Here is a 24,670-nt window from a genome sequence, read left to right as displayed (position 1 = left end):
CGGCAAGGTGACAGAGGAGGTGACTTTAGGTCTTATTACGCTGAAATGACGATCTCAACAACCACTTGTCAGATTTTCGTCGTTCGACCTCGAGATTATAACTAATCTAGTAAAAATACACTGTAAAAAGTACGGAGTGAAGGGAACCAGACTTGAGCTCTGCATAACTGAGGTGCCCAATGGAGTGCCGAACGAATGGTAACACTGCAGACACGGGACCATTTGCGACAGCCGAATGACGTCCCAAATGGGGTTTTTTATTGGCGCCAATATAGCTAAGTAAGCTCTAATTAGATATTCTTTATCAGATGTTACACATCGAATTAGGTATATAGTAGTCACAACCTTGTAAGTTATCTTGGTTGCATTGGTAACAGGATAAAACCCAATGTGTTTCAAATATGAGAGAAATGCAACCACATGTCTCCGGTGTAAGGATAAGTACATCCATTAGATCTATCGTGGGAAGTCTGCCATGGTTTCTAGGGACACCCGTGCGCCTTGCCTATAGCAATGACAGCGATATCTCCGATCGCGAGTCAGTGCGCTCAGGATTTCCGGCGTGCCGGCCTTTTCAATAGCAAAGACAGCGATTCTAAGAAATGGAGAATCGCGCCTCGGACGGACCGCCGTGCGTGTCTTCAGTGGTATTTTCATTTTGTGCACTCGCATGTAGCCACATCGGATGATGCTATGGGATGCCGCTCGGTGCGCTTCTCAATTGGAATGGCCTCCAAGGCAATTTCTGCTACTTACACGCAGCCATGTGGACGAGATGGGTATCGGGATGCGAGACTGAGTGTGAAGACGGCGGTGGCGGCAAGGCTTCGCGTGAGTCCATCGCTTACAACTCCAGAGATCAATAATATTAGGGGCCAACATCGGAGAGGGGAGCGCCACCGAAAATGTTTTTCAATTGGGTTCAGTTTCCGCCTCATTCAAAAGTGTTTGCCGAGCCAATGTGCGAACATACCACCTTAAGCACCCGAACTCGCTAAGTGCATACTTGCAGATGAAGATACATCCGCGATCCTGCAAGCCGAAGGTGGCGCGCTCATTAACCGCAAAACTCGCCCAAAGTGCTGAGTACTTTGAGTCGCCGCTGATGGGAGGGCGCCACAATTGTTCGGAAGCAATCTGAATCTACGCTGTTTTATGCATATAAATAACCGAGTGATGCCCACTTGTTGCCCTCCATAAATCTGTGGTGCCGTATTATCTTCACCCATCATTCTCAAGCTGCAGGATTGTTCAGCCTCCTAAAACCATACAATAGGACGCGAGGAAATCATGATTTCGCCAAACTTCGTCGCTTTGCAGAGTTGGTATGAATCATGGTGTCGTTGTGGATACTGTCTTCCCATCTGATCACGGAGTTACGTACGCGACAGGTCCACTATCGTTTTCAGCTTCACTTCTGCCCTAGGTGAGCACCTGAGCAGACAAACTCTGATCAAACTGAGACCTCATCGACTATTCAGCCTTGTATATATACGATCGCATAATAAACTTCGACCACGAAATTGGCACACTGTGGTGTCGCAAATTCACCCTTATGACAGTGCTTTACCACATAGTTCATTTCGCACAGATTCTGTCTCTTGTGTTATGTCTTATTCTATTATGTTCAGATTGCAAAGTGAGGCTCAAGTTGGTTTTCTTGAATTTAGAATGACTCTTTTTCCTAGCAGTATGACAACCATTCTTCGAGCGCTACTGGATGGCGTTCTGACGCTGATCGAATTTAGCGGCCATCCCATCTATTGGGTGATGTCTCTCTGCTACTGGTGTCTCGATATTATGTATGCGAGTAAGTCGCTAGAGACTGTCTTCTGAAGTTCGTGCCGTGGCTTACGCTCCAACAGTGTTCTCGACACTCCGCGTATTTGTCATTTCGGAGCGCAACTGGTATATATCCCTCCTCGTGTTTGCGTTGGCACTGGTGCCTTTGGTTTCAGACATTGTAGGTGCCATCCCTCCTTGACTCGGCGCTGCCCCTGACGCCTTCATAGTTCCACTTCTGCAATCTCAGGCTAGTCCCGCTCTCACCCTTTTCTGGCTGTATGCTATATAATATTGCCCCGGTAGCGATATCCAATAGGTTTGTTGTCTTAGCCTCAATGCCACATCACTTGATATTTACTGCGATCATGTAGATGTATGAGATTCTTGTTTTACAGAGCCATCTAGTCTTATGATTACTTTGCGCAGTCACCGTCGCCGCAAGAGCAAGCCTTGTTGTATCCGACGCCATCGTGCTACTGGTCATTTTAAGCAAGACGTATCATATCCAGAGGATTATTCGCCGGACGCACGCTAAAGCGAGTTTGTCGTCATTGCTACTGAGAGACGGTGTGTACTTGCAATATGCAGATGACCTTGACTGGATTCGATGACGCTGATGCTCTTTCTCAGGATCTTTCTATTTTGTGTAAGACAGCTTTCAATCCTCCCTTACAGGGGAAATGTACGGCTCTATGGCTTACTTACAGTCTATAGAGTGCTTTGTGCGCTCAACATGTTGGACATATTATTTTGGGTCGTTGATGTAAGTAAGTCTGGCACCCGTCCAGGGGGATCTGCTGACCAACATGTGATATTAGGGCTTCACATATGTGGACCTCTATGTTGCGGTGTCAGTTGTTTTAGGCTTTCGGTCGGAAACGCCCCGGTTTTAGCTGATACCCTCATAACAGATTGACCACCCTCACGCTATCGAGGTGTATCCGCAACCTCCGCGAGGCATTAATAGGGGATCATGGCGTGTCCTCCATAATGTCGTACGACGTATACTCCGCGTTTCAACCAGTACCTAGCCTTTCCACAGTATCGGGCACTGTTGACCGAGAGCTAGAAGGACCTTGAGCTCATCCTTCAAGCGAGCGTAGATATACATACTTTGCACTATTTTATAGTGAGCAGCTCCAACGTCATTTCAGCGGGAAGCTTACAGCAGCGCTGTTTCTATTCGATGACATAAACGCTCATGTAGATTATCCAATTGTCCATACAGCTACACCTAGTCACTTGAGCCAGTGATGTGTGGCTGCGCTTACGCGTATTCTGCATTATGTCATTCTCTTATGTCATTCTCTTCAACTTGTCCAAAATCATCACCACTGCTAGTTAGACTGCCCGGTACGTTCGTTCGGCGCCATGAGATATTGATAGAATCACGACGGGACGAAGGTGAGTGTCTGCGAGTCGCGCCCATGAGCCTAATGTATCACAGCGCACACGTATCGAGCCTGGACGCGCCACTATAGGCGACGGACCATACGCCGAACCGAGCTCATTCGAATTGAGGCTGTCGGCACAAAAACGCTTTAGCTCATCGCAGCAAATAGAAGAGCAGGGCCGTTCGGCACTGTCTTTGATTTTTTGCGTGGACCTATGTACCACGGCTGCAATGCTAACGCCACCGTTGATCAAGTGGTCCATCGCAGATTCAGTGACCACAAGGGCGAGTACTAGTCACAGTCCGCCCTTGGCGAGCTTGGGTACCTCAGGCGGTGAGCTCGCTCATTGGTCCGGAAAACATATTTGAATGGGTTTGAAATTGGACCCTTTGCTAAAACCACCTTTCTTGTGGCGCTCTCCTCTCTGACTTCAAGGCTAGTAAGCGGGACAAGTGGGGCGGATCGAGTGTTGATTGTGATGCGATAAATTTCCCCGTACACCGCTCTCTGCTGGTGGTGCCGTTCATGCCCCCCACGGATCCGTACAAGTTGGTGGACTGCAGGATTCTTCGCAAACGTTGCGACCGATGATAAACATGGAGAAGGACGGGATCCTGTTCGAAGCCTCCCGGGATCCAGACGAGATACTCGTGATATATGTGGTGTACAGACGTGAGTAGTTTGCTCGTTCACTGCATTCTCGGCAAGTCATTACAAACGAGACCGTGATATTTGATTTGAAATCAGTTCGTCAATATTCATCTGCGCGGACACAGATTTATGTCATCAATCCCTACTGGCCTCATCGACATCCATCAGCAAATTGAATTCGATGTGCTGATGCACCTGATTGAACCTGAAATACACTAAGACTTCCTGGAATTCAGGTGATTTTGCTGAACAACCTGACCGACTTCTTGACCACTGAAGAACTTGTTGAACATAGCTACAACACTGTCAAATACCACCAATTGATATCTTCTCCGCACGACACAGAAAGATAGGCGAGCAAGGGAATTCAGTCGATCTCACTGAGCGTAACTGGTCCGAAAAATGACGACTCGAATCCCAGCCATTAGTCGCGTCGAGTCCGAATGTCGCAGGCATTGTATGAGTCGCCCGAATTCCCCCATTACGAGCGCACAATGACACGTCGTCCTTGGTCTGAGCCTCTTCGAGCAAGTTTAAATTCTTTGACAATCTTGGTGCAGTGGGCATATGATGATAAGCTACTACACCGCTCCAAACCTCATGGAGACTGCTGGAATATGGATAGCATAACAGGGCGAACGCGAAAAGACGATGGTCATGATTCAGCTCTTGTCTTTCCAGGAGAGCACGGGTGCAGCTGAGTGGTCGCCAAGAACGAGTGGGATCTCAACAAGCGCAGTCATAACACAGGAGTCCCAGTGCAACAAAGGAGCAGAGGATTCAGAGTATTGAGACACCTTCTCACAATTGCAACAATGATTAGTACATATAAGTAAAATTTGAGGAGGGAGGCTCTGCATGTCAGTAGCCTCGGACTGAACCTCCGTGGCGCGTTGTGTCCCCCGGCTAAATTGCTTTTTAGGATAGATGGAGGGTTTGGTCCGAGACTATAAGCGATCCCGATAAGGTCAGATCATGCCCTCTTTTAGATACATTAGTTCGCGCGAGCGGCCTCGAGGCACCGCGTGCTAGATCAATAGTAAATGTAGTACGGGATGATGGTACAGTGGGAGAATGTAATACGAGAGAAGGAGAAAAGTGAGCGTGGCACTACGCTTACATACGAACAAATTTTCAGCTTACATTATGTGCGTCATCGCTCGTTCGCAGACTCGGACGCATTACGCAAGAGAGCATGAGTCGTATTACAAAGAGCCAATTAGAATAAAAGCAGGGGGATATAGTAAAGCTCATAACACACCAATATGATGCTGTAATCAAATGGGATTACACTTATACAGGGAGAAACGATAGGGTCAGACATGAGGATGAAAAACATTGCTAACACGGTTTGATGACGCGTTTCCGAGCGCAAACTCAATGAGCCACGCGTGGGGTCAAGACGAGCGGAAGAGGTCCACGGTGTGTAACCAGGAAATCTTGCAGACTGTCCTCGTACACCCTGCGGTCGTACCCCTCCGCGAAGCGAAACTCAAACGCTTGAAGCAGGTAGGCCAACACCATGCGCAGCTCCACCAGCGCGAGCGACCGCCCGACGCAGTTGGCAGGGCCCGTCGAGAACGGAATGAACGCGTTCGTGTCCAAGACGACGCCCGTCTCCCCTCTCGACAGCCACCGCTCTGGCCAGAAGCGATCGGGATCGGGAGAGAAGTAACGAGGATCGCGATGGTAAACGTATGGGGGCACATACACGGCCGTGCCCTCGGAGATGAACATGCTATGCATACAATCAGTATAGGGAAATGGGGCTCCAGAGCGGGTTCACGTACTCAGAGCCAATCATGTGTCCTCCACTCCCCGCCTCGGGTGCGCGCTGTAAGGATGTTCGGACGGGAGGTTGTATGCGAAGAGATTCGTTTCTGGCGAATCACGATGATAAGCCGACGCGGGTTCAATACTGAAGGTCAAAGCACGAACATAACCGCGTTCAGAAATTCCATCTGGGCCAGCTTGGCAGTGTCAGTTGGTTCGCCCTTTCCCAGAGGAAAGAGATTATCTAGTTCTGATTGGAGGCGTTCATAGCACTCCGGGTGCGATACCAGAAGATACAAGGTATTGCTCAGCGCTGCTGCAGTCGTGTCGGAACCTGCGACAATGGCAAGGATGGAGTTGGATAGGAGGGCACCCATTGGAACGGGCTCAGACTTCTGCCGGCTTTCGTCGCTCTACACACTGCATGAGCACCACCAGATCTCAAGCCAGCTAGCAACTCACAAGGTAATAGAAAAGATCATCGTGAAATGACCCGTCGGACATCCTCTTCTTAACCTGTCTATAAGTGAACTCGCCGAGTTTCTTCGCCTGTTTTCCAAAGAAAGGTAGGCGGAGAACTGCCTGAATGCACCAGGGGATGTGTTGTGTGAGAGCAGGAGGACTAGATTGATTTATTTGGAATTAATTCATTGAAATTACGATGATATCGATCAGTTAGCTTACTATAAACCCAATTCCATGAGACGGACGAGGCCATTCGCATCGCCATCCCGTAGAAGATCAAATGGCCCACTGAACCTGTATATCATAGAATATTGAGCTCGGACACGTAATGAAAACAATAGCCAATTACACGAAGTCGCCCATAAAATCAAACCTGTGTGACAAAAATCAGACTGGTTCGCTGAGCATTAGCCAAACACATACGAAAAGAAACTCAGCCAGTCCGACATGTTCACTTGGGCGCCTTTAGTTTCGGCTTCCCCACATTTTGTCTTCAGCGCCTCGACTAGCTGAGCCGCCCTGCGAATCACAATGGGCTCATACTTCTTCACCGACGCAGTGCTGAACGCGCGATTCCACACTTGGCGCTCCTCCGCATGATGCTGTGTGTTCCTGGTGTTGATGAGATTTCCCTTGATAGTCTTTTCGCCGGCTCCCTTCTCCTTCGTAAATCTTCTCCCTTCCCACACTATCATAGCGAAGCGGCATCAGAACAGGCGCACGCACTTATCCATCAAAAACGCTTACTAGGGCCTTTCGGCATCCCGTTTGCACCCAGGATAGATGGGAGCAATGTAGCGTCCACGATGGACAGCTCGTTCGGACCTGGATGCCAACCGCTATTGTTAGCCTCGAATGTAAGCTCGAAGAGGACAGAGTTTGGCGCACCGATACGAACAATCGGCCCGTACTTCTTGTGAACCTTGTAAAAGTAGCTGTATTGCCGTCCCCCGGATGCTACATACACCAGCCATAGTTTGGACACCTTGCAAGCAAGCGGTCCGGGATACTTGGCCAATGGGTGCATTGGAGATAGGCGATACGTCACAATAGAAGCTGTTAGAACGCCGTAGTAGATAGCATACGACACCACAACAGCGAGCAGCATCGAATCCAGCGGCGGGTAGAGGATGGATACCGGAATCGCAGGGATTATTCCGAGCAGCGCAACGAGAGAAACCATGTCTGTCGGCTCGAGCTTCTTGAACACAAGGTACGAAAGCTGTGAATGTGTGCGCAATTGAGTCGAGTCCACCAGAACACGTCAAACTAACTCACAAAACCAAGCGCAGCAGGGGCGACCATTCCTTCAACAGACATCTCAGTGATGGTGGGCATGATTGTACGAGAGGGTGACTATCGAGAGATGCCAGGTTAAGTAGAAAGCTGGCTCGAGTGAGCGATACGAACGGCAGGCCGGATCAACAGTGCGACCAACCGGCCAGGGCAGCCTGGAGCAGCACACGACTGTATAGTACGTCAAAAGGGACTGGTGGCGTCGAGCTACTAGGGACACCACTCGTGATAGGTTCCTGCCCTATGCCATCCTCGGCGAAGACGGGGACCTCCCCGAGCTCGCAGACTTCCCCCGCACGGATGTACGTCAGGCGGGAGCAACTAGTACGCACGCCACTGGTCCGATGGCAGGACATCTCCCCGCGCAGATCCTTCCCAACATCGAGCGCGCTTCTCCGATTGGCCGGACGAAGAGCGCCAGCTGGATAATACGCCGAGGGCCGACCCGAGGTCTTTGTATTCGTGCCGGTAGCTGACCGCGCGGGCGACAGGCCTGCCTTCGATATACAATCCCTTTACGGGTATCCGGCTTTCTTGATGTCCTCGAGCCCGGTCATGGGGCCCACGGTGAGAGTCGCAGAACACAGAACATGCGGTGCGGCCCCGAGCGCGAGGTTCAAATACAGTACTGTGCTGACTCTGTTCGTAAAGAACACGTACTTGGAGTCCCTTAATATCTGTGGTCGGACCATACTTGACGGCCTTGTGCAGGGTGACTGTACCCGGGACCGAACAAGCCAATGAATCCTCTTGAAAAGATTCACGTAGATGGTTCCATAGACTTACTAGTCAGCGCGAGGCGATTGCTCTTGTTTTCGCGGCGATGGAAAAACCGCTGTTCGGTGGCGTGTCTATGGAAGGCATTGCCACAGGCACTGAACCATGCACTATCTATCCCGTGAGACCACCACTAGACACCAAATAGAATGAGGTACTAACCTAACCGACTCTTGGAGATGAGATGATGGTGTGCCAACGATCTAATTTGCTGCCTAGCCGAGCCGCGGCGTTTAGATGATCAGTGGGGCTCCTGCACGAGATACGAAATGGTCTCCTAACATATCCGCATATATCGTATAGCGAGCTTACAACCTACGCATCGTCATCAATGTGAGTACACGAGCTGCTGGATCCGAATCGGCGTGTGATGTCCATTTGAAAATCCGAGTCTGTGGCAGCAAAGTCTTGTAAGTAACGGGTAATTCGTATTTTTCGATAGCTGTGAGGGTGAATGCAACACGTGGCGTTCCTCGACAAGATTGTGCAATTTTCTCTCAGGCAACAGCTGTGAAAGTAATACTTACTCGTGATGAGGCTCAGAGGGAGAATTAGGACGATGTTTCAGATACGATGTTGTCAATCGGAGGAGGATGCAGTTCCGTCGATTTGTTTGATCCTGTTTGGGGCCCTGGGGGGTCTATTTATTTTGAGCCAAAGCCAGGCCCGGGCATCTCGCAATTCTGTGCGACAATAAAAAGGTCATAACAGTACTGGTGACGAAAGAGCAAATTCGATTCACCTTTGTTTTCACAACGGCGGCTCTCGGCTTAGCGCTGACATTTAACAAGAAATGCTCACTCTACTTGTTTGCAGTAAGCTAGAGGCTGAAGAGTGTCGGGATCGCTGTGAACTTGATTCGGTAAGCGCATACCCCAATATGGCATTGTTGTGCTGACGAAGCGCGGGAAGTTTTTTGTCCTCGAGGATGTGCCCAGGCCTGCGCTGTGTACTTATGTCACTCACGATGTCATTCATGCGATTTTCACCAACGAGTTCCGCGATAAGGACAAGGCTCGTGCGTCTGACGGTGTACTCAGCACTCACCGAGTTATTAGAACGAGATACCTAGGTTGGCATGGTGTAGTCGAAACTAAAATACAGCCCATGTCTAGATCCTATTCGATTGGTGAGGTTGGAATATCGATTGACAGAGGCCCGGTGTCGATGAACGAGGAACGTGGCTGACTGTGCCTGGAAAACAGTGGCTCCTTGAGCATGGCCGAAGATATATCATGCCCGGACCATGGCAGCCGCCGGCCTCATGCTCACTGCCTTTCCGTTAAAAGCTCTGTCATCTCGTGGTCAGCCTCCTGCTCGGTCGGCTCGCTCCACCAACTTGAGCGATCTCCTCAAGCTTCAAGACTTGCGACTGCTGCTCTGCTTTGCTCACACTCATCCCACAGTCATTTCAGCAGTCTATCCTTAACGATGTACTCTTCGTCTCTCCGCCAGATTCTTCTCGCTCTCGCCCTGTGCACGGGCTCGGTTCTCGTCCATGCTGCACTGATGCGCCCTACACACACCGTCAAACATTTCTTCGACACTCGGGCAGAAAAACTGAATCCACCCACCAGCCACTTGAACCGCGTTGCGCTGGCCGACCCCGTACCCATGACCAACGCAAAGCGATTGGCACGCGGTCTCTCGCCGAATAGGCCACGTTTCCATCAGCATGGTACGCCTCACGCCTCTTCCTCAGTCTCTTGGTTTCCGATTAACCCCGATACGCACGGAAAGCACGTCGTGTCGTCCCATCTGCTGTGGCTGCAGTGTCAGCATGCACAACACAAACCGGGAAGATCGCTGTCGCCGCTGCGAACATCGCCGCAGGGGCGTTCGTATCCCGCATTCCAAACCAATACGGAGAATACGGCATAACCCCGCAGGCGTCGGACGCCCTGATTGTGCAATTCACCCAATGTGGGGCCGACGGACCTGTAACCATCGAGACCCAGGTAGGTGATATATCTGCCCATCGCTCTTTTTTAATATTCTAGGAATGCATCGCATTGACCCTGACCGCTTGCGCAGAATGGCGCGGCCGATTACCTGTTCCTCGGCGCAGTGGAGGGGTTCGAGAGTACTTCTTCCGATCTTGCTCTTGGATCGGCCAATTATGCCTACCTGAGTGGCACCGCGCAAAGTAAGCCTTTACCGTTGCCTTTTCGTCGACCCGGATAACCAAATTTCCCACAGCCGACCCTGGAGCGGTCCCGCAAGCGGTGGGCAATACTTTCACGGACGCGACCGCTCTCACAGAAGGCGTGGAAAGCGCCATCTGGTATGTAGACAGCACCACGGGGGTAATTAGCGTACAATGGATCAACGAAGATGGGAGTGAGTTAGCACTCGTCTGAGTCGCCTGCCACTCGAGTCTGGTGTTGACGTGATACCAGGTTCACCTGCCACCACAATCCTATACAGTGAAGGAGCCGGCGCGTTCGTGCTGACAGGCGATCCGAACGAGTTCGTTTCAGTGTATGGTCAATCGCCTACAGTGGTACGCCCAGGCTCGATACGCGTTCGTCGTGATATATTGGGCTCATGGACGCGATTTGCAGACACTCACCTTCGTCTCGTCCTGATTCCACCAACATCCCATGGGAGCATGTGGCGTGGAACGAACGTATCAGGCAGTCTCACTAGCGGTGGTGACGATTTTGGACGAGTTGAAACGGCACAGAGAATGACATAATGCAGAATACGCGTAAGCGCAGCCGCACATCACTGTATCAAGTAACTAGGTGTAGCTGTATGGACAATTGAACAATCCATATGAGAGTTTGTAACATTGATTAGAAACAGTGCTGCTGTAAGCTTGCCGCCAAAATCACTTCGAGAATGCTCACTAAAGAATAATAGAATAGATGCAAGTATGTATATCCATGCTCGATTGAAGGATGAGCTCAAGGCTCTTCTAGCTCTCGATCAACAGTGTGCGGTACTGTAGCAAGGCTAGATCCTGGTTGAGACGCGAAGCGTGCGTCGCACGAAATTCTGGAGGACACTTCATGATCTTCGATGAATGCCTCGCGGAGGTTGCGAAAACATCTCGATAGCGTGAGGGTGGTCAAGCTTTTGTGAGGGTATCAGCTGAAAATGCCACATTGCCGAATGAAATTCACAAAGGACTGACACCACAATAAAGAGGTCCAGGTAAGCGAAGCTCTAACATAACACGTTGTTCAGCAGACCTCCCGAGATAGATGTTAGATCTGCCTACGTTAGTGATCCAGAACGCTACGTCCAACATGTTGAGCGAAAAAAGCACTCTACAGACCGTAAACAAACCATAGGTTGCCCCAAGGAAGGGGAGAGTTATCTTACGCGAAGTAGAAGGATCCTGAGAGAGAACATCGTCGTTATCGAATACAGCCATGCCCATCGGCATATCGTAAGTACACACCGTCTCTCAGCAGCAACGACGACAAAGACGCTTTAGCGTGCATTAGGCGAATAATCCTCTCGGTATGATACGTCTTGCTGAAAATGACCAGTAGCACGATGGCATCTGACACAACAAGGCTTGCTCTTGCGGCGACAGTGACTGTGTATAGTAATCGTGAGACTGTATACCTCTGTAAAGGGAAGATCTCGTACATCTGCGCGATCGCAGTAAGTATCAAGAGATTTCAGCATTCAAATTGGGGTTAAGACAAACGAACCTATTGGATTCCGCTGTCGGAGCGATACTTTCCGTCATGCAGCGGAAGATGGGTGAAAGCGTGACTAGCCTGAGATTGCAGAAGTGGTACTGTGAAGATGTCAGCGGCGGCACCGAGGCAAGGCAAGAATGACATCTACAATGTCCGCCATTAATGGCACAAGTGCTAGCACAAACACGAGGAGCGATACACGCCAATTACGCTCCGAAATGGCATATACGCGAAGTGCCGAGAACACTGTTGGAGCGTCAGGTGTGGCGAACTTCGGAAGCCAGTGTCCAACGACTTACTGGCGTACATGATATCAAGAAACCAGTAGCAAGCACTTAACGACCAAAAAATGACATAGTCGCTGGATCCAATCAATGTCAGAGAAATACTATCCAGTAGCGCTGGAAGAATGGTTGTCATACTGCTAGTAAAGAGTCATTCCACATTCGAGAAAACCAACTTAATCCTCACTTTGCAATCTGAATCGAACAAGATGAGACATAATACGAGGGCCAGAATCTGTGCGGAATGAACTATATGGTAAAGCACTGTCATAAGAGAGAATTTGCGACACCACAGTGTGTCAATTTCCTGGTCGAAGTTTATTATGCGATCGTATATATACAAGGCTGAACAGTAGATAGAGTCTCAGTTTGATAGATCAGAGTTCATCCGACGAGATGCTCACCTAGGGCAGAGATGAGGCTGTAAACAATAGTGGACCTGTCGTGTATGTGACTCTGGGATCAGATGGGAAGATAGTATTCACAACGACACCGTGATTCGTACCGACTCTGCAAAGCGGCGAAGTGTGGCGAAATCATGCTTTCCTCGTGTCTCATCGCATCATTTGAAGAGGCTGAACGATGCTACAGCTTGAGAATAGTGAGTATGTGCCTACACAGGGTGAAGATTAAACCGCACTACAGATTTATGGGGGGGGCGACTACTGCGCATTGCTTGGTCGTTTATATGCACAGAATAGCGTAGGTTCAGGCTGCTTCCGAACAATTGTAGCGCCCTCACGTCAACGGCGACTCAAAGTACTCAACGCTTAGCACTGCTATAGGCGCAAGGCGCACGGGCGTCCCTAGAAGCATGACAGATTTCCTATAATAGGCATAATGGACGTCGAGGAGGTCAGTCGGCTAGCAGTGGGGATTGACAACATAAATCTGCGTCCGCTGAGATGAATGTCGATGAATCTATCTCAGTTTCAATACCCCTGTCTCGTCCGTGATGACTTGCCCAAAAAGCAGCGAAAGAACGGGACTACTTACATCTATACACCACGCGCATTTCCGAATCTGGATTCCTGCATGACTCTAATCGCATCCCGTCCTTCCCCACGTTTATCATCGTTCGCGAAGAATCCCGCACCATAGCCGTGGGACATAACGGAGGATTGTCTTTCACGTCCGCCAACTTGTACGGATCCGTGGAGGCCAAGATCAGCATGATCAACGGAGCGGGAAGCGGTGTATGAAGAACTTACGGCATCACAATCTAACACTGGATCCCGCCCCACTTGTCTCGCTTACTCGTCTCCGTGATCGCTGAATCTGCGATATATCATCTAACCAACAATCGCATTAGTATTGGACCTGTGGTGCATGGTCCCGCGCAAAATAATCAAAGACAGTACCGAACAACCCCGCTCTTGTATTGGCTGCAATGAACTTAAGTGTCTTTGTGCCGACAGGCAATCTGAATGAGGTATGATCCATCGTCTGAAGTACTACGCCCAGGCTCGATGCGCGTTCGTCGTGATACGTTAAGCTCATGCACGCAATTCGCAAACACTCACCTTCATCCTGTCCTGATTCTACTAATATCTCATGGGAGCATGTGGCGCCGAACGAACGTATCAGACAGTCTAACTAGCGGTGGTGACAATTTTGGACGAGTCGAAACGGCAGAGAATGACAAAATGCAGAACACGCGTAAGCGCAGCAACACATCATTGTATCTAAGTTACTGGGTGTAGCTGTATCGACAAATGGACAATCTACATGAGAAGTTGAAACATTGATTAGAAACAGCGTTGCTGTAAGCTTGCCGCTGAAATGACGTTGAGATTGCTCACTGTAAAATAGTGCAAAGTATGTATTTCCACGCTCACTTGAAGGATGAGCTCAAGGCTCTTCTAGCTCTCGATCAACAGTGTGTGGCACTGTGGCAGAGCTAGATTTTGATTGAGATGCGAAGCGTGCGTCGCACGAAATTATGGAGGACACTCCATGATCTTCGATGAGTGCTTCACGAAGGTTGCGAAAACACCTTGATAGCGTGAGGGTGGTCAAGCTGTTGTGAGGATGTCAACTAAAAACGCCACGTTGTCAAGTGAAATTCACAAAGGACTGACACCACAATAAAGAGATCCAAGTAAATAAAGCTCTAACATAACACATTATTCAGAAAACCTCTCTAAGCAATTGCCAGACTTACATTGGTGACCCAAAACACTACGTCCAATGTATTAAGCACAAAAAGCACTCTACAGACCGTAGATCAGCCATAGAGCTATAGATTACCCTTGTAAGGAGGAGAGTCGTCTTACGCGAAGTAGAGGGATCCTGAGAAAGAGCGTCATCGTAATTGAACCCAATCAAGACCTATATTGCAAGTACATACCATCTCTCAATAGCAACGACGACAGACTCATTTGAACGTGAGTCAGGTGAGTGATCCCGTGGGTATGATATGTCTTGCTTAAAATGACCAGTAACAGGATGGCATCGGACGCAACAAGGCTTGTTCTTGCGGCGACTGTGTCTGCACAAAGAGATTGAGACCAGATGACTCTGTAGAACGAGAACCTCATACATCTATGCGCTCGAAGTCAAGTTCACGAAAACGTTCCAGGATTCAGACTTGGACAAACCTGCTTGACACCGCCATCGAACCAACAACATCCATTATACAGCCAGAAGAGGGCCAGGGGGCGACAAGGCCGAAATTACAGAAGTGATACTATAAACACATTAGCGGTGACACTGAACCAAAGGAGGACTGGCACGTACAACGTCTACAAGCAATGGCACGAGTGCTAACGCAAACACGAGGAGTGATACGCGCAAATTCCGTTCCGAAATGACATATACACGGAGTGTTGAGAATGCTATCATAGCATGAGGCGCGACGTAATTAAGAAACCAATGCCCAATAAACTCACTTGCATACATAATATCAAGATACCAAAAGCAGCAACCCAACGACCATAGCATGACATAGCCGCTGGATCAGATCAGCGTCAGAAAATCACATCCAGTAGCGCTTGAGAAATGCTGGTCATACTGCTGGTGAAGAGTCATTTCACAGGATAGAAAGAAGCAGATTTATCCTCACTTTGCAACCTGCATCCAACACAATGAAGAGGAATATCAGAAGAGTTAGAATCTGGGCACAATGAACTGTATGGTAAAAGAAAGTTATTAAGGATGTTTTGCGACACCACACAGTCTCGATCTCTTGGTCTAGGCTTATTATGCGATCGAACATATACAAGGCTGAATGATCGACAGGGGTTCAGATTGACCAGAGTTAATCTGATGAAGTGCTTACTTAGGAGAGAGATGAGACTGAAGATGACAGTGGACCTGTCATACGCGTGATTCTGGAATTAGACCGGAAGACAACATCCATATCTATATCATGGACCGTACCGATTCTCCAAAGCAGCGATATTTGGTGAAATCATGCTTTCCTCATCATTCATTGCATCGTCCTATGTGGTTGAACAGTGACTCTGGAGCTTGAGAATAGTCAACATATATACATCATGATATACAGCGAAGAAATAATACCGTGCGCACTGCAAGGTTTGTAGGGGAAGATACGCAAGTTGTCACAGGCATGGTTTGATTGCAGCCATTTATATGCATGTGACATCCTGTTCCGAACAATCGTAGCGCCCCAACGTCAACGGCGACTCGCCGCCTGGCACTGCTACAGACAAGGATTTCCTATAACAGACATAACCGATGTTAATGAGGCCAGATTTGCGACATAGATCTGTGTTCACTCAGATGAATGTCGGTAAGTCAGTGAATCTAGTTCAGTTTTAATACCATTGTCTCATGAGGGAAAATGAGAGGATGTTTGCTCGGGACTAGTCTGAATACACGCTGGCTATGATATCTGCGCAGTAAGTAGGCTCATAGATAAATTCCGTCTCGCAGATCTCACCTTCGTCACGTTTTGATCTGGATCGAATTACACGGAGGATAGGATCATGCGATACTAGGCGAACAGTCCATGATATTTACGAACGTAGCTGGCAGCGGTGCAGAAAAATGAGGACGTCGTCCTTATTTTTCTGCGCCTCAATCCGATGGTGGCTACATTCGAATGAGCAGAGATCCTCGCCCAGGCAGCTGCCGATCGCGAAGAGGGCGACGAGACGTCAGCCGCAAATGCACTTCTTTATGCACACTCCCTATACAGGGTCAACGCGTTCCGTGATCATTGCAGGGAACGCCACATAAAACAGTCCTAGGAACCCCCGGGTACCGGGATTTCCGGGCTCATTACAGCGCTGACGAAGTAGCTGTACAGATACTGAAGGCGTGGAGGAAATATCCCGAACGCTACCCTGCTCCAGCGTTCATGGGGGACGTTGATGACCAGGCTCCAATCCTACTTGCTCAGTGAGGGAGTGAGTTCGGGTCTGACGGCGAGGAGTGCGTACCGCTCCGGTGATATTTACATACTTACTTTCGACACACTCTGCATGTATCTCTAGGTACGGAGTATAAACTAGGAGTTAAAAAAAGAGGACCTTGAACGTGTTGAAACGCTACGAATGTGCCAAAACCGCCACAACAAATAGTCACGCCAGGTCCGCAGCTGCCGCGGTGGTATGGTGGTATTTACCACAAAAAATGATCCGCCTTTGAGTCCAGTGGAAAGTGTCATTAATTAAATCGAGAAACTGGATCACTCAATGAATTGCGTTAAAAATGCATGAAGAAAGCTGAATTATGTAATTCATGCCAAATTGGCTTGTCTCAGTTTTTCTCATTGGACGACACAGTGTCTCATTTTAATTGATGTCGATTCTCACCGGGCTTTAAGCTTTGACTCTTCCACCGGCTATCTAACCACTACTTACCAGTAAGCCTCACCACACTTGCACTCCAGGCTGTGTCTGATGCAGACCTCTACTGTATTAGTTCTATACCAATGTGCTGCAACACATGTACTAATTACTATCCGCATAGACCTCAGCCCTCGCATACTATAAATGAGTCAACGCAGGGAATGATTATGGACTGCTGCTCGGACAACTGAACAGCCCACTAGAGTTAGTAACATTTGACCAGGGACGGATTTGCTATAAGATGGCCGCTAATTCTGCGAAACCATCATTGAGGGCTCACCATAAGAAAGCAAGGTTTGCACGTTGAGCTTTTCCAGCTCCCGGTTAAAGGCGAGGGATCACCACAAGACCAGTTCCTCCTGGGGACGCGAAGTGCACTTCGCGCGAAACGATGGTGGACACTTCAATATTGTCAAGTAATGCTTCGTGGAAGTGACGGAAGCACCTCGATAGCAAGAGGGGGGTCGATCTATCGTACGCAAATCAATTCCAATGCCGCATTGTCAAGTACAACTCTAAAGGTACTGACACCTCGATATTAAAAAAAATTCCATGCGATGAAAGGTCTAATATAACTCGTGCTTCGAAAAATGTCTCCCACGGATGCCAGACTTGCCTTGGTGACCGATAATGCTACGTCTAATGCGGTGAGCACTAAAAGGATTCTACGGGTCGTAGGTTAGCCGCAGATTGTCCATTACAATGAGTGAATTTTGCCTCACGCGAAGTAGGAGAATCTTGAGAAGAGCACCGCCATTACCAAACTCAATTTATACGCTGACATTTTGCAAGTGCCCACCGTCTCTCAATAGCAACAAGAACAATCCTGCTTCAGCGTATGTTAGGCGAAACGTTCCTCGGATGTGACAAGTCCCGCTCAAAATCACCAGGAGCACGAGAGCATCGGATAAATTAAAAATTGCACTTACTCTTGTGGCGACGGTGGCTGGGAAAGGAACTAGTGAGATCAGATGACACTCGAAGGGGAATTTTTCATACGTCTGCGCCAGCATAGTCAGCTTTAAGAAATGTCAGCATCAAGGCTATGACTGCCGTTTACCAGATTCCGGTATCAGATATAAGGACAGCACCCATATCTACACCATGACTCGTACCGACTCTGCAAATGGCGGTGTTTGGTGAAGAGATATTTTTCTCATCGCCCACCGTATCGTTCTAGGAGGATGAACGGTGCTGTAGCTTAAAAATAGTCACTATGTGTATGCACAGTGCGGGAGTAATACCCCACCGCAAATAATCCACGATTCGCGGGAGATACCATTGCTTGATACACGGCCCTTTATATGCATAGAAGAGCATGAGTATAGATGCACCTCAAATTACTGCTGCGTCCAGGCCCCCTGCAGCATCTGCATCAACACTTATCGTTGTCATGTATAGACGGAGTGAATAAGCCTCTCATCGCGACAGAGTTCCCGCAGTATGATATATAGATGAGACTAATAGCGTGTGTTCGCCTAGACGAACATCGATGAACCCAGATTTATATTAACATTACTGTCTCGTTTATGATGACCTTTCTTTGAGATGTTCAAATAGCAAGGTCACTCACGTCTATACACCATACATATTACGCGCATTCTGTCTAGATTCTTGCAGAACTCTAATTGCATCCCACGCGTTATCGTGTTTATCGCCGTTCGCAACGTTCGCTACGAAGTCTGCAGTCCATGGAATCATAGCCGTATGGCACAGTGGAAGTCTGCCTTTTACGTTCTTCAAGGAATCATATAGATTCGAGGGGATCATGAATGGCGCGTCGGTTTCGAGTAGGATTCGCAGCGGAACAGACGGATCCGAGGAAAAGTTGCGCACCACGGCAGAGGTATTCGCGTTAGTAGAGTAGGTAATCACGCCTGGTGAGATATGTCAGCACTCAGTATACGCAGTACGAATAGGGAGGACGTACCTGTGACTCCAATGTACAAATTAGGAAAGTGGTCTAGCATTCGCGCAGCCCACTCGGGCGAGTCCGTGTAGCAATGGACGTGAATCTGGACAAATTGAAGTCAAGGAAACAGATGATAGGAGAGTGGGGAACTTACCCTGTGGTCTTTCGGGACATGTTCCTTCAGAATGTGCTCTGTGTCAGCCTCAGCCTCTCGGGTATGAATTGTCAGAGGTTTCCCAAGCCGGACTGCCTGCTTCAGCTGACGAACGAAGACAGCCTGCTGTATATCACGCGGCGAATTATCATAGTGATAATCCAGACCTATCTCGCCCCATCCCACACAGCGTGGATGAGCCATCGCCTCCAGACTGACAGGGAAGCGGATGGTGAGAATCGCATCACATAACTAGAGGCAGCTCACCTACATGTCTGCCTCTACGTTGTCCGTGTACTGGCTTGATTCATGTCTGTTGCTACTAGATCAGACCAGTCATGCGGAGAAGCTATAGATACGTACGGGTGAACGCCTAATAACGAAGCATGTGCAACTAGCGAAGGAGAAAGCATGCGGGGACTTACCCATCACAAACCAATACTCGATACCACTCCACTTGTCCCGCCTACTCTCCTCCGTGAGCGCAGAGTCCGCAATGGATCGCCAGATCTTTTGCACCGGTGCTTCGCACCAGACATCGACGATTGCCTCAACGTTGCGGCCGTGGTACAATCCGCGCACAAAATCGAAGACAGTACCAAACTGTCCATTCTTGTATTTGCTGCGATATGAGCTGAATGTTGATATGAGGTGCGTGTGTGTGTCCACGATGGCGTAGGGTGTATCTGCATCTGCCAGAGCCGAATGGGAGGGTAAGACGAGATGTTCTTCGCTCGGAACGGATGATTTCTTGTTCTTTCCCATGTATCCGGATCTTAAAAGAGCGCTGGCAGTCGAGAAAGGGCGTAGTGGTCGATAACTACGAGTCAAGACCCGCATGCATCTGGAAGTCTGACTTTGAGCTACCTGACTCATGCGGGTTCATCATAGCAAAGGTCCGGAGACCGAGCCGAATGAATGATATTCAGTTGCAGTACTTATGGCGTGTAGCCTAGCGAATCTTGAATAGGCGGTCTAAGCTACCAAGCTTTGTATTATACAAACTAATACTTACTTATTCAGCCATGTTCTCATTTATAGCATATACACCCAAATTCGGCGGCTGATTTCGATAACAACGTCGCACCGGCTTGTCTGGTCCTTGTCGTCCTTTCCGCGCGACCACCTGGAGACCTCAATCGAATTTCAGTTCTAACCGAGCATACAAGTATCAGACACGTTCCGTACGACCCCTACGACCGAACAACGATCATTACGACGGAGATATCCCAGCTTGCATGACTGTTCTTACTCCAGGTGCGACCATTGAATGACCAGTATGGTTGCCACTTATGACTTGTCGGTGACATAGATCCTGCAGAAAATTGGGATAACGACTTCGATTTGCCGGCAGGAAACCGTCAAGCAGATAGTTCCACGCCTCTGACGAAGGACAGAAAAAACACACTGAAGCGGTGGACGGAGCCAGGGCCGTCTACGCCATCCAAGCGGTCGGCAGAGCAGCCGGAGAATTGGGATGACGACTTCAGAGACAACACGGATTCCCCAGTCTGTACCCGTCCATCTCGGCTACACTCAAGCATGGATGAGCCGGAGAATTGGGATGACGACTTTGTTGAGGCGAAGGATGGCCATTCACCCAAGAGGCGAACACCTCGCCGTCATGCGTCGTGGGGTTCTTCCGACGAGGAGGATGACTATGGGTTTGGAGATAGAGAGGAAGATCGCACTGTGACGTCCCGTTCTCGAGGTATTCCTCTGAACATCCCACTCGACGTTCCCCCTCCCGTTCCCCCACTACCGTCTCCATTCCCGGGCTCACCTAACCCCTCCGTATTCTCCATGCCCGTATCGTCCAATGGCGCCCATGACTCAGTTGCAGCCCTCTCGTACTCTTCTACAGCACATCTCGCATTACGGCCGACTCTTTCATCAGGCAGTTCTGCTCTAGCATTGCTCCCTCCAAGTCCTCCAATTCATCGCGAGCGACGAAGATTACGGAAAAAGTCACGTCCGCCACCAGTCATGGGACCTGATATTCATGAGCTCGAGGATCGCGCGACTGTCCCATTACAAACTCAGTCAGACCCATCTACACCGGAGAGAAAGAGTGGCAGGTCTCTTGACGATCCCCCTTCCGATGCGGCTCCCACAGCGTCTGCGCCGGGCTCTGGTCCATCATCTGGAAAGACACCATTATTGTCTCGCATCGGATCAGTAGGTAAGAAGTGGGGCGCTGCGCGCAAGAAACGGGCGAGTACGGGCCCTAATGAGATCTCTCTTTACGAGCAAGAAGAGACGCGTGAGCAAGCATCTCGTCCTCAATCTGTGCTTGGATCGGCAGCGTCTCCTCCCGCACCCAAAAGTGGGTGGTTTTTTCGCGGTGGTGGAAGTGGGCCGGGGCCTCCATCGATGGATCGGTCGGCTCTGAGACACGAATCCAGCGTGGACAAGCTCCTAGCCATGGCAGGGCTCGAGCGCAATCCTGATTCGCCTTCGCGCCGAGGTAAAGCACGAAGCCCTGATGGAGACCAGGCTGAGAGCGTGGAATCCAATCCTCCTTTACCGAGAGGCCTGGCTGAATTTGCAGCGGGAAATAATAGTGTACCATCAACCGCAGCCTTGCTATTTGGTGTTCCAAGGCGGCCGACTTCAATCCAAATGCAGGCGACGAATTCGAACTCGAGTTCAGGATCAAGTTGGACAAGCACGCGGCCGCCTGTCCCACGGCATGCGTCGTACGGCCACGACCTTGGTCGTCGACGAGAGACCTCAAGCAGTAGATCTAGCTCAAAGCAACGTTCGGCTTCTGCTAGTGTGGAGGACGTAGGTAAAGCGGGCAGAGCTGTTCGGACGCGAGAGGAGAAACGAGAGGCTGTTTGTCAGCCCCGAAATCAGTCTCCAAGTGAACATGTCAAGGGAAAAGAAAAGGAAGGGAGCAGATCGTTTATGGGTGGTATGCGAAGGATCAGTCTCGGTGGGACCACCAAGCACAAACGGACGAAGAGCTCTGTGCCGACGAGCGAGGGCAAGCGATCTACCCCGGCGACAGCGCTCTCTATATTGGAAGGTCAGCAGGACCAGACAACTCCCAGACCTCCGTCGCGTGTTGTGCGTAGTTCGCAGGATGGGCTTCTACCACCAATCGAACTGCAGCCTCCTTCACCGCCCTGTGTCTCACCAGATGGCCTCACTCTTCAAGGACCTGGATCAGAGTTTGATTCACTCTTTTGCCCGCAACCCGCACTAGAGTCGTCACGCTCATATCCGGTGCTTTCTACACGCTCCTCTGTAAATGTTGTACGCAAGTCGACGTCGTCGCCGATCTCGCCTTCTCCTACTCCCTTGCCCTCGCCTACTCGGCCGAAACTGTCTACATCCCCTCAGCAGGCTGCTTCCCTCGGACGCGCGACGCTAATCTCGAAAGATCTTCAAGCCGAAGCGAGTCCCGTCCCCCGGCGCAATTCATTAGGGGATCTTAAGATTCCGGCGAGGATAAGTCAGGCACAGGTAGGATTGAGGAGGGATTTGGGGATGGTTAGAGAGTTCGCGGCTAGTGTCGATCGTATGTTTATCTTCTTATGTGTTTATCGTTTACGCCCTGCTAATTTACTGACCCATTTCTAGAACTGAAACAGCTACAACAGGCTCATCATAGTCTTGTCAGCGAGATTCATTCAGTCATGAGCGAAAACCTATCCCAATCACCGACATCTCAGCCCCGTGCCCTAACTCCGACTTTCTTTAACCTCCCAAGGCCGGCATCCCGATCACGATCAAATACAAACCCTACTCCTTCACAGGCGCTCCAGACGCCTCATGACCTGGTCCTTGCATTTCATACTATTGAAGCGCGCTACCAACTCTCTTGGGAATGTGCTGAGTTGCTCATTGACCTGGGCAGCGGAGCTCCGTCCACCGCGCCAGCTTCAGCCCCCATATCGTCTCCTAGTTCGGATACACCTGCCTCGACTAATATCCCTGTTGATAGTCGGAAGAGTCGCGAACGTGCAATCACTCTGGCTGGTGACGAGCCGAAGCCAATCATTGGGCCCCTGCCTAGCACTGTCAGCCCCACCAATACTGCTCAATGGCGTGCATCTACGGGCAGACATGATCTTAGCTCCCGCCAGCTCATTCTTCTACGTGAGATGTTGAACCCAGACCCATCCGCGACCATGACTCTTGATCGACATCTTCCTATCCCTGAGGAAGAGAGAAGCTTGAGTCCTGTGAATCGTAGCTGGCGTTGGGGTGACGTCTCTGGGAGCACTGTGACTTTGCCCAGTGAGGACGGAACGCAAGCTAGTGGATCAGGTACATCCATCGGGAATGCCAAGAAGCAGAAGCGGAGAAGCAGCCGCCTTGGGATGCGTGGTCTAAGGGATATGCTGAAGTCCCTCAAAAAGACCTATTCTGAGGGTCCCCCAATGCTCCCACCACTCTCGGCTATCGCTGCGTCAACAGTATCCGTGTCTGCCAGTACTGACTCGTCGCTCAACCACGACGTAAGCGAGTTCAAGTCTAAGTCATTGGTACAGCGTCGACGTGCAAAGACGAGCACGGGTCCAGAGTCGATGAAGTCGACCAGAGAGCTTGATAGGCATCCTAACTCTCCCTACGGCACTTCCATGTCTCTCACGCATAGATCCTCCCCTCGTCGACCCTCCCTGGCCTCTATCTTTCGTCTGGGGCAGAAGAGTAAACCCGCTTCTTCTAGTAATGAGCAATCTTCGGATGATTTAAAAGCATCTGAAACGATCTCTAGTGTCAGCGGTTCGCATCAAACAGCCGCCAGTCGTAGTAGATTGCCTGAGGAAGAGGATTGGGATCGAGTTGAATCTGTTGCAGATTTAGAACAGGCGGCGCGAGTACTGGATCTGCCCTTTGACGGCACTGCTACCGTCCGACTCAAGAAGGGAAAGTCCCCGTACCTCGCGCAACGGGATATCCCTCCAGAAACGCCCCATCGTTCACCCAGCGCTTCCCAATCTTCCATCTGGAGTGCTGACCGTTCTCCGCAGAAGACGTCGTCGACCACCCAATCAGTGCTGCTATCACCTACCTCTCGTCTCCGCCAGCTCACAGAGAGGAAGGCGAACCGCCAGGCAAGGCCGTCGTCGCGAGGTAAGGACAGGCCAACTGCACCTAGCCCCAGCCCCAAGCGTCCGTCTTCCCGGAATCATCGGGGAGGGCTCTCGGGCTCAGTGCGTTCCGCGCCATCTCGACCCCTGGAAAGTCCCGATTCGCAGTTGGGCGGAAACACTGAGATGGGCTTGAAGCTTGCTATGACTCCTGAGAACATCAAACCTCTGATGGAGAATGCGCGTGAGGTGCATGCTCGGTGCAGCGAGTGCGTGCTTGAACTTCGAGCTCTCCTCGCTGCGACATCGCCCTCTACATAACTACACCATCCCTATCCCAATCACTTGTCCGGACTGCTGGTTCTAGATACACCACTTCTTGTGTTTACTTTCCTTTCACTACTGGCTTCGTTGTCACGTTCTGTGCTTTCGCATACGCTGTCATTGCAATGCTGATCATTAGTATATTATCACGTAGAAATCATGTCGTTATACGTACATATCATGAATACAATACATTGGAATTTGAGTAACCGAGGCCATCAGAGGGAATCCTGCTCATTACTTCTATGTCAAGGCCATGCGTCCTCAAGGGTCTCCGGAGGTATGAGTCGTAATGATTCAGTTCTCAACGAAGTGCGCATTTAATTCACAAGCG

The 24,670-nt window shown here is 49.9% G+C and overlaps 6 protein-coding genes across 6 annotated transcripts; 3 read left to right on the top strand and 3 right to left on the bottom strand.

Annotated features, from left to right (window-relative positions):
• Window positions 1-2,518: 2,518 nt before the first annotated feature.
• Window positions 2,519-2,865, top strand: FIBRA_07456 (uncharacterized protein; the record flags this gene model as incomplete). Its single annotated transcript, XM_012329139.1, has 3 exons — window positions 2,519-2,548; window positions 2,604-2,635; window positions 2,697-2,865. 3 exons carry the CDS (start codon window positions 2,519-2,521, stop codon window positions 2,863-2,865), a joined length of 231 nt encoding a protein of 76 aa, XP_012184529.1.
• A 2,342-nt stretch (window positions 2,866-5,207) lies between these two features.
• On the bottom strand, window positions 5,208-7,406 carry FIBRA_07455 (uncharacterized protein; the record flags this gene model as incomplete). Its single annotated transcript, XM_012329138.1, has 9 exons — window positions 5,208-5,568; window positions 5,621-5,710; window positions 5,769-6,016; window positions 6,066-6,225; window positions 6,288-6,362; window positions 6,418-6,441; window positions 6,492-6,756; window positions 6,816-7,290; window positions 7,347-7,406. The coding sequence occupies 9 exons, from the start codon at window positions 7,404-7,406 to the stop codon at window positions 5,208-5,210; spliced, it is 1,758 nt and encodes a 585-aa protein (XP_012184528.1).
• Window positions 7,407-9,572: 2,166 nt separating this feature from the next.
• Window positions 9,573-10,729, top strand: FIBRA_07454 (uncharacterized protein; the record flags this gene model as incomplete). The annotated part of the gene is made up of 6 exons (XM_012329137.1): window positions 9,573-9,819; window positions 9,882-10,099; window positions 10,176-10,287; window positions 10,341-10,481; window positions 10,541-10,644; window positions 10,706-10,729. 6 exons carry the CDS (start codon window positions 9,573-9,575, stop codon window positions 10,727-10,729), a joined length of 846 nt encoding a protein of 281 aa, XP_012184527.1.
• Window positions 10,730-11,050: 321 nt separating this feature from the next.
• On the bottom strand, window positions 11,051-11,535 carry FIBRA_07453 (uncharacterized protein; the record flags this gene model as incomplete). Its single annotated transcript, XM_012329136.1, has 4 exons — window positions 11,051-11,219; window positions 11,281-11,312; window positions 11,368-11,384; window positions 11,436-11,535. The coding sequence occupies 4 exons, from the start codon at window positions 11,533-11,535 to the stop codon at window positions 11,051-11,053; spliced, it is 318 nt and encodes a 105-aa protein (XP_012184526.1).
• Window positions 11,536-18,476: 6,941 nt separating this feature from the next.
• On the bottom strand, window positions 18,477-19,732 carry FIBRA_07452 (uncharacterized protein; the record flags this gene model as incomplete). Its single annotated transcript, XM_012329135.1, has 6 exons — window positions 18,477-18,778; window positions 18,832-18,916; window positions 18,968-19,181; window positions 19,239-19,280; window positions 19,331-19,340; window positions 19,393-19,732. 6 exons carry the CDS (start codon window positions 19,730-19,732, stop codon window positions 18,477-18,479), a joined length of 993 nt encoding a protein of 330 aa, XP_012184525.1.
• Window positions 19,733-20,205: 473 nt separating this feature from the next.
• FIBRA_07451 (uncharacterized protein) lies at window positions 20,206-24,333 on the top strand (the record flags this gene model as incomplete). Its single annotated transcript, XM_012329134.1, has 3 exons — window positions 20,206-20,224; window positions 20,280-22,493; window positions 22,556-24,333. The coding sequence occupies 3 exons, from the start codon at window positions 20,206-20,208 to the stop codon at window positions 24,331-24,333; spliced, it is 4,011 nt and encodes a 1,336-aa protein (XP_012184524.1).
• Between the last annotated feature and the right edge of the window lie 337 nt (window positions 24,334-24,670).

This window comes from Fibroporia radiculosa (assembly GCF_000313525.1).
Source record: "Fibroporia radiculosa TFFH 294 genomic supercontigs, scaffold13103, whole genome shotgun sequence".
NCBI classification, from domain to species: Eukaryota; Fungi; Basidiomycota; class Agaricomycetes; order Polyporales; family Fibroporiaceae; genus Fibroporia; species Fibroporia radiculosa.
This window is presented reverse-complemented; position numbering and strand designations above follow the sequence as displayed.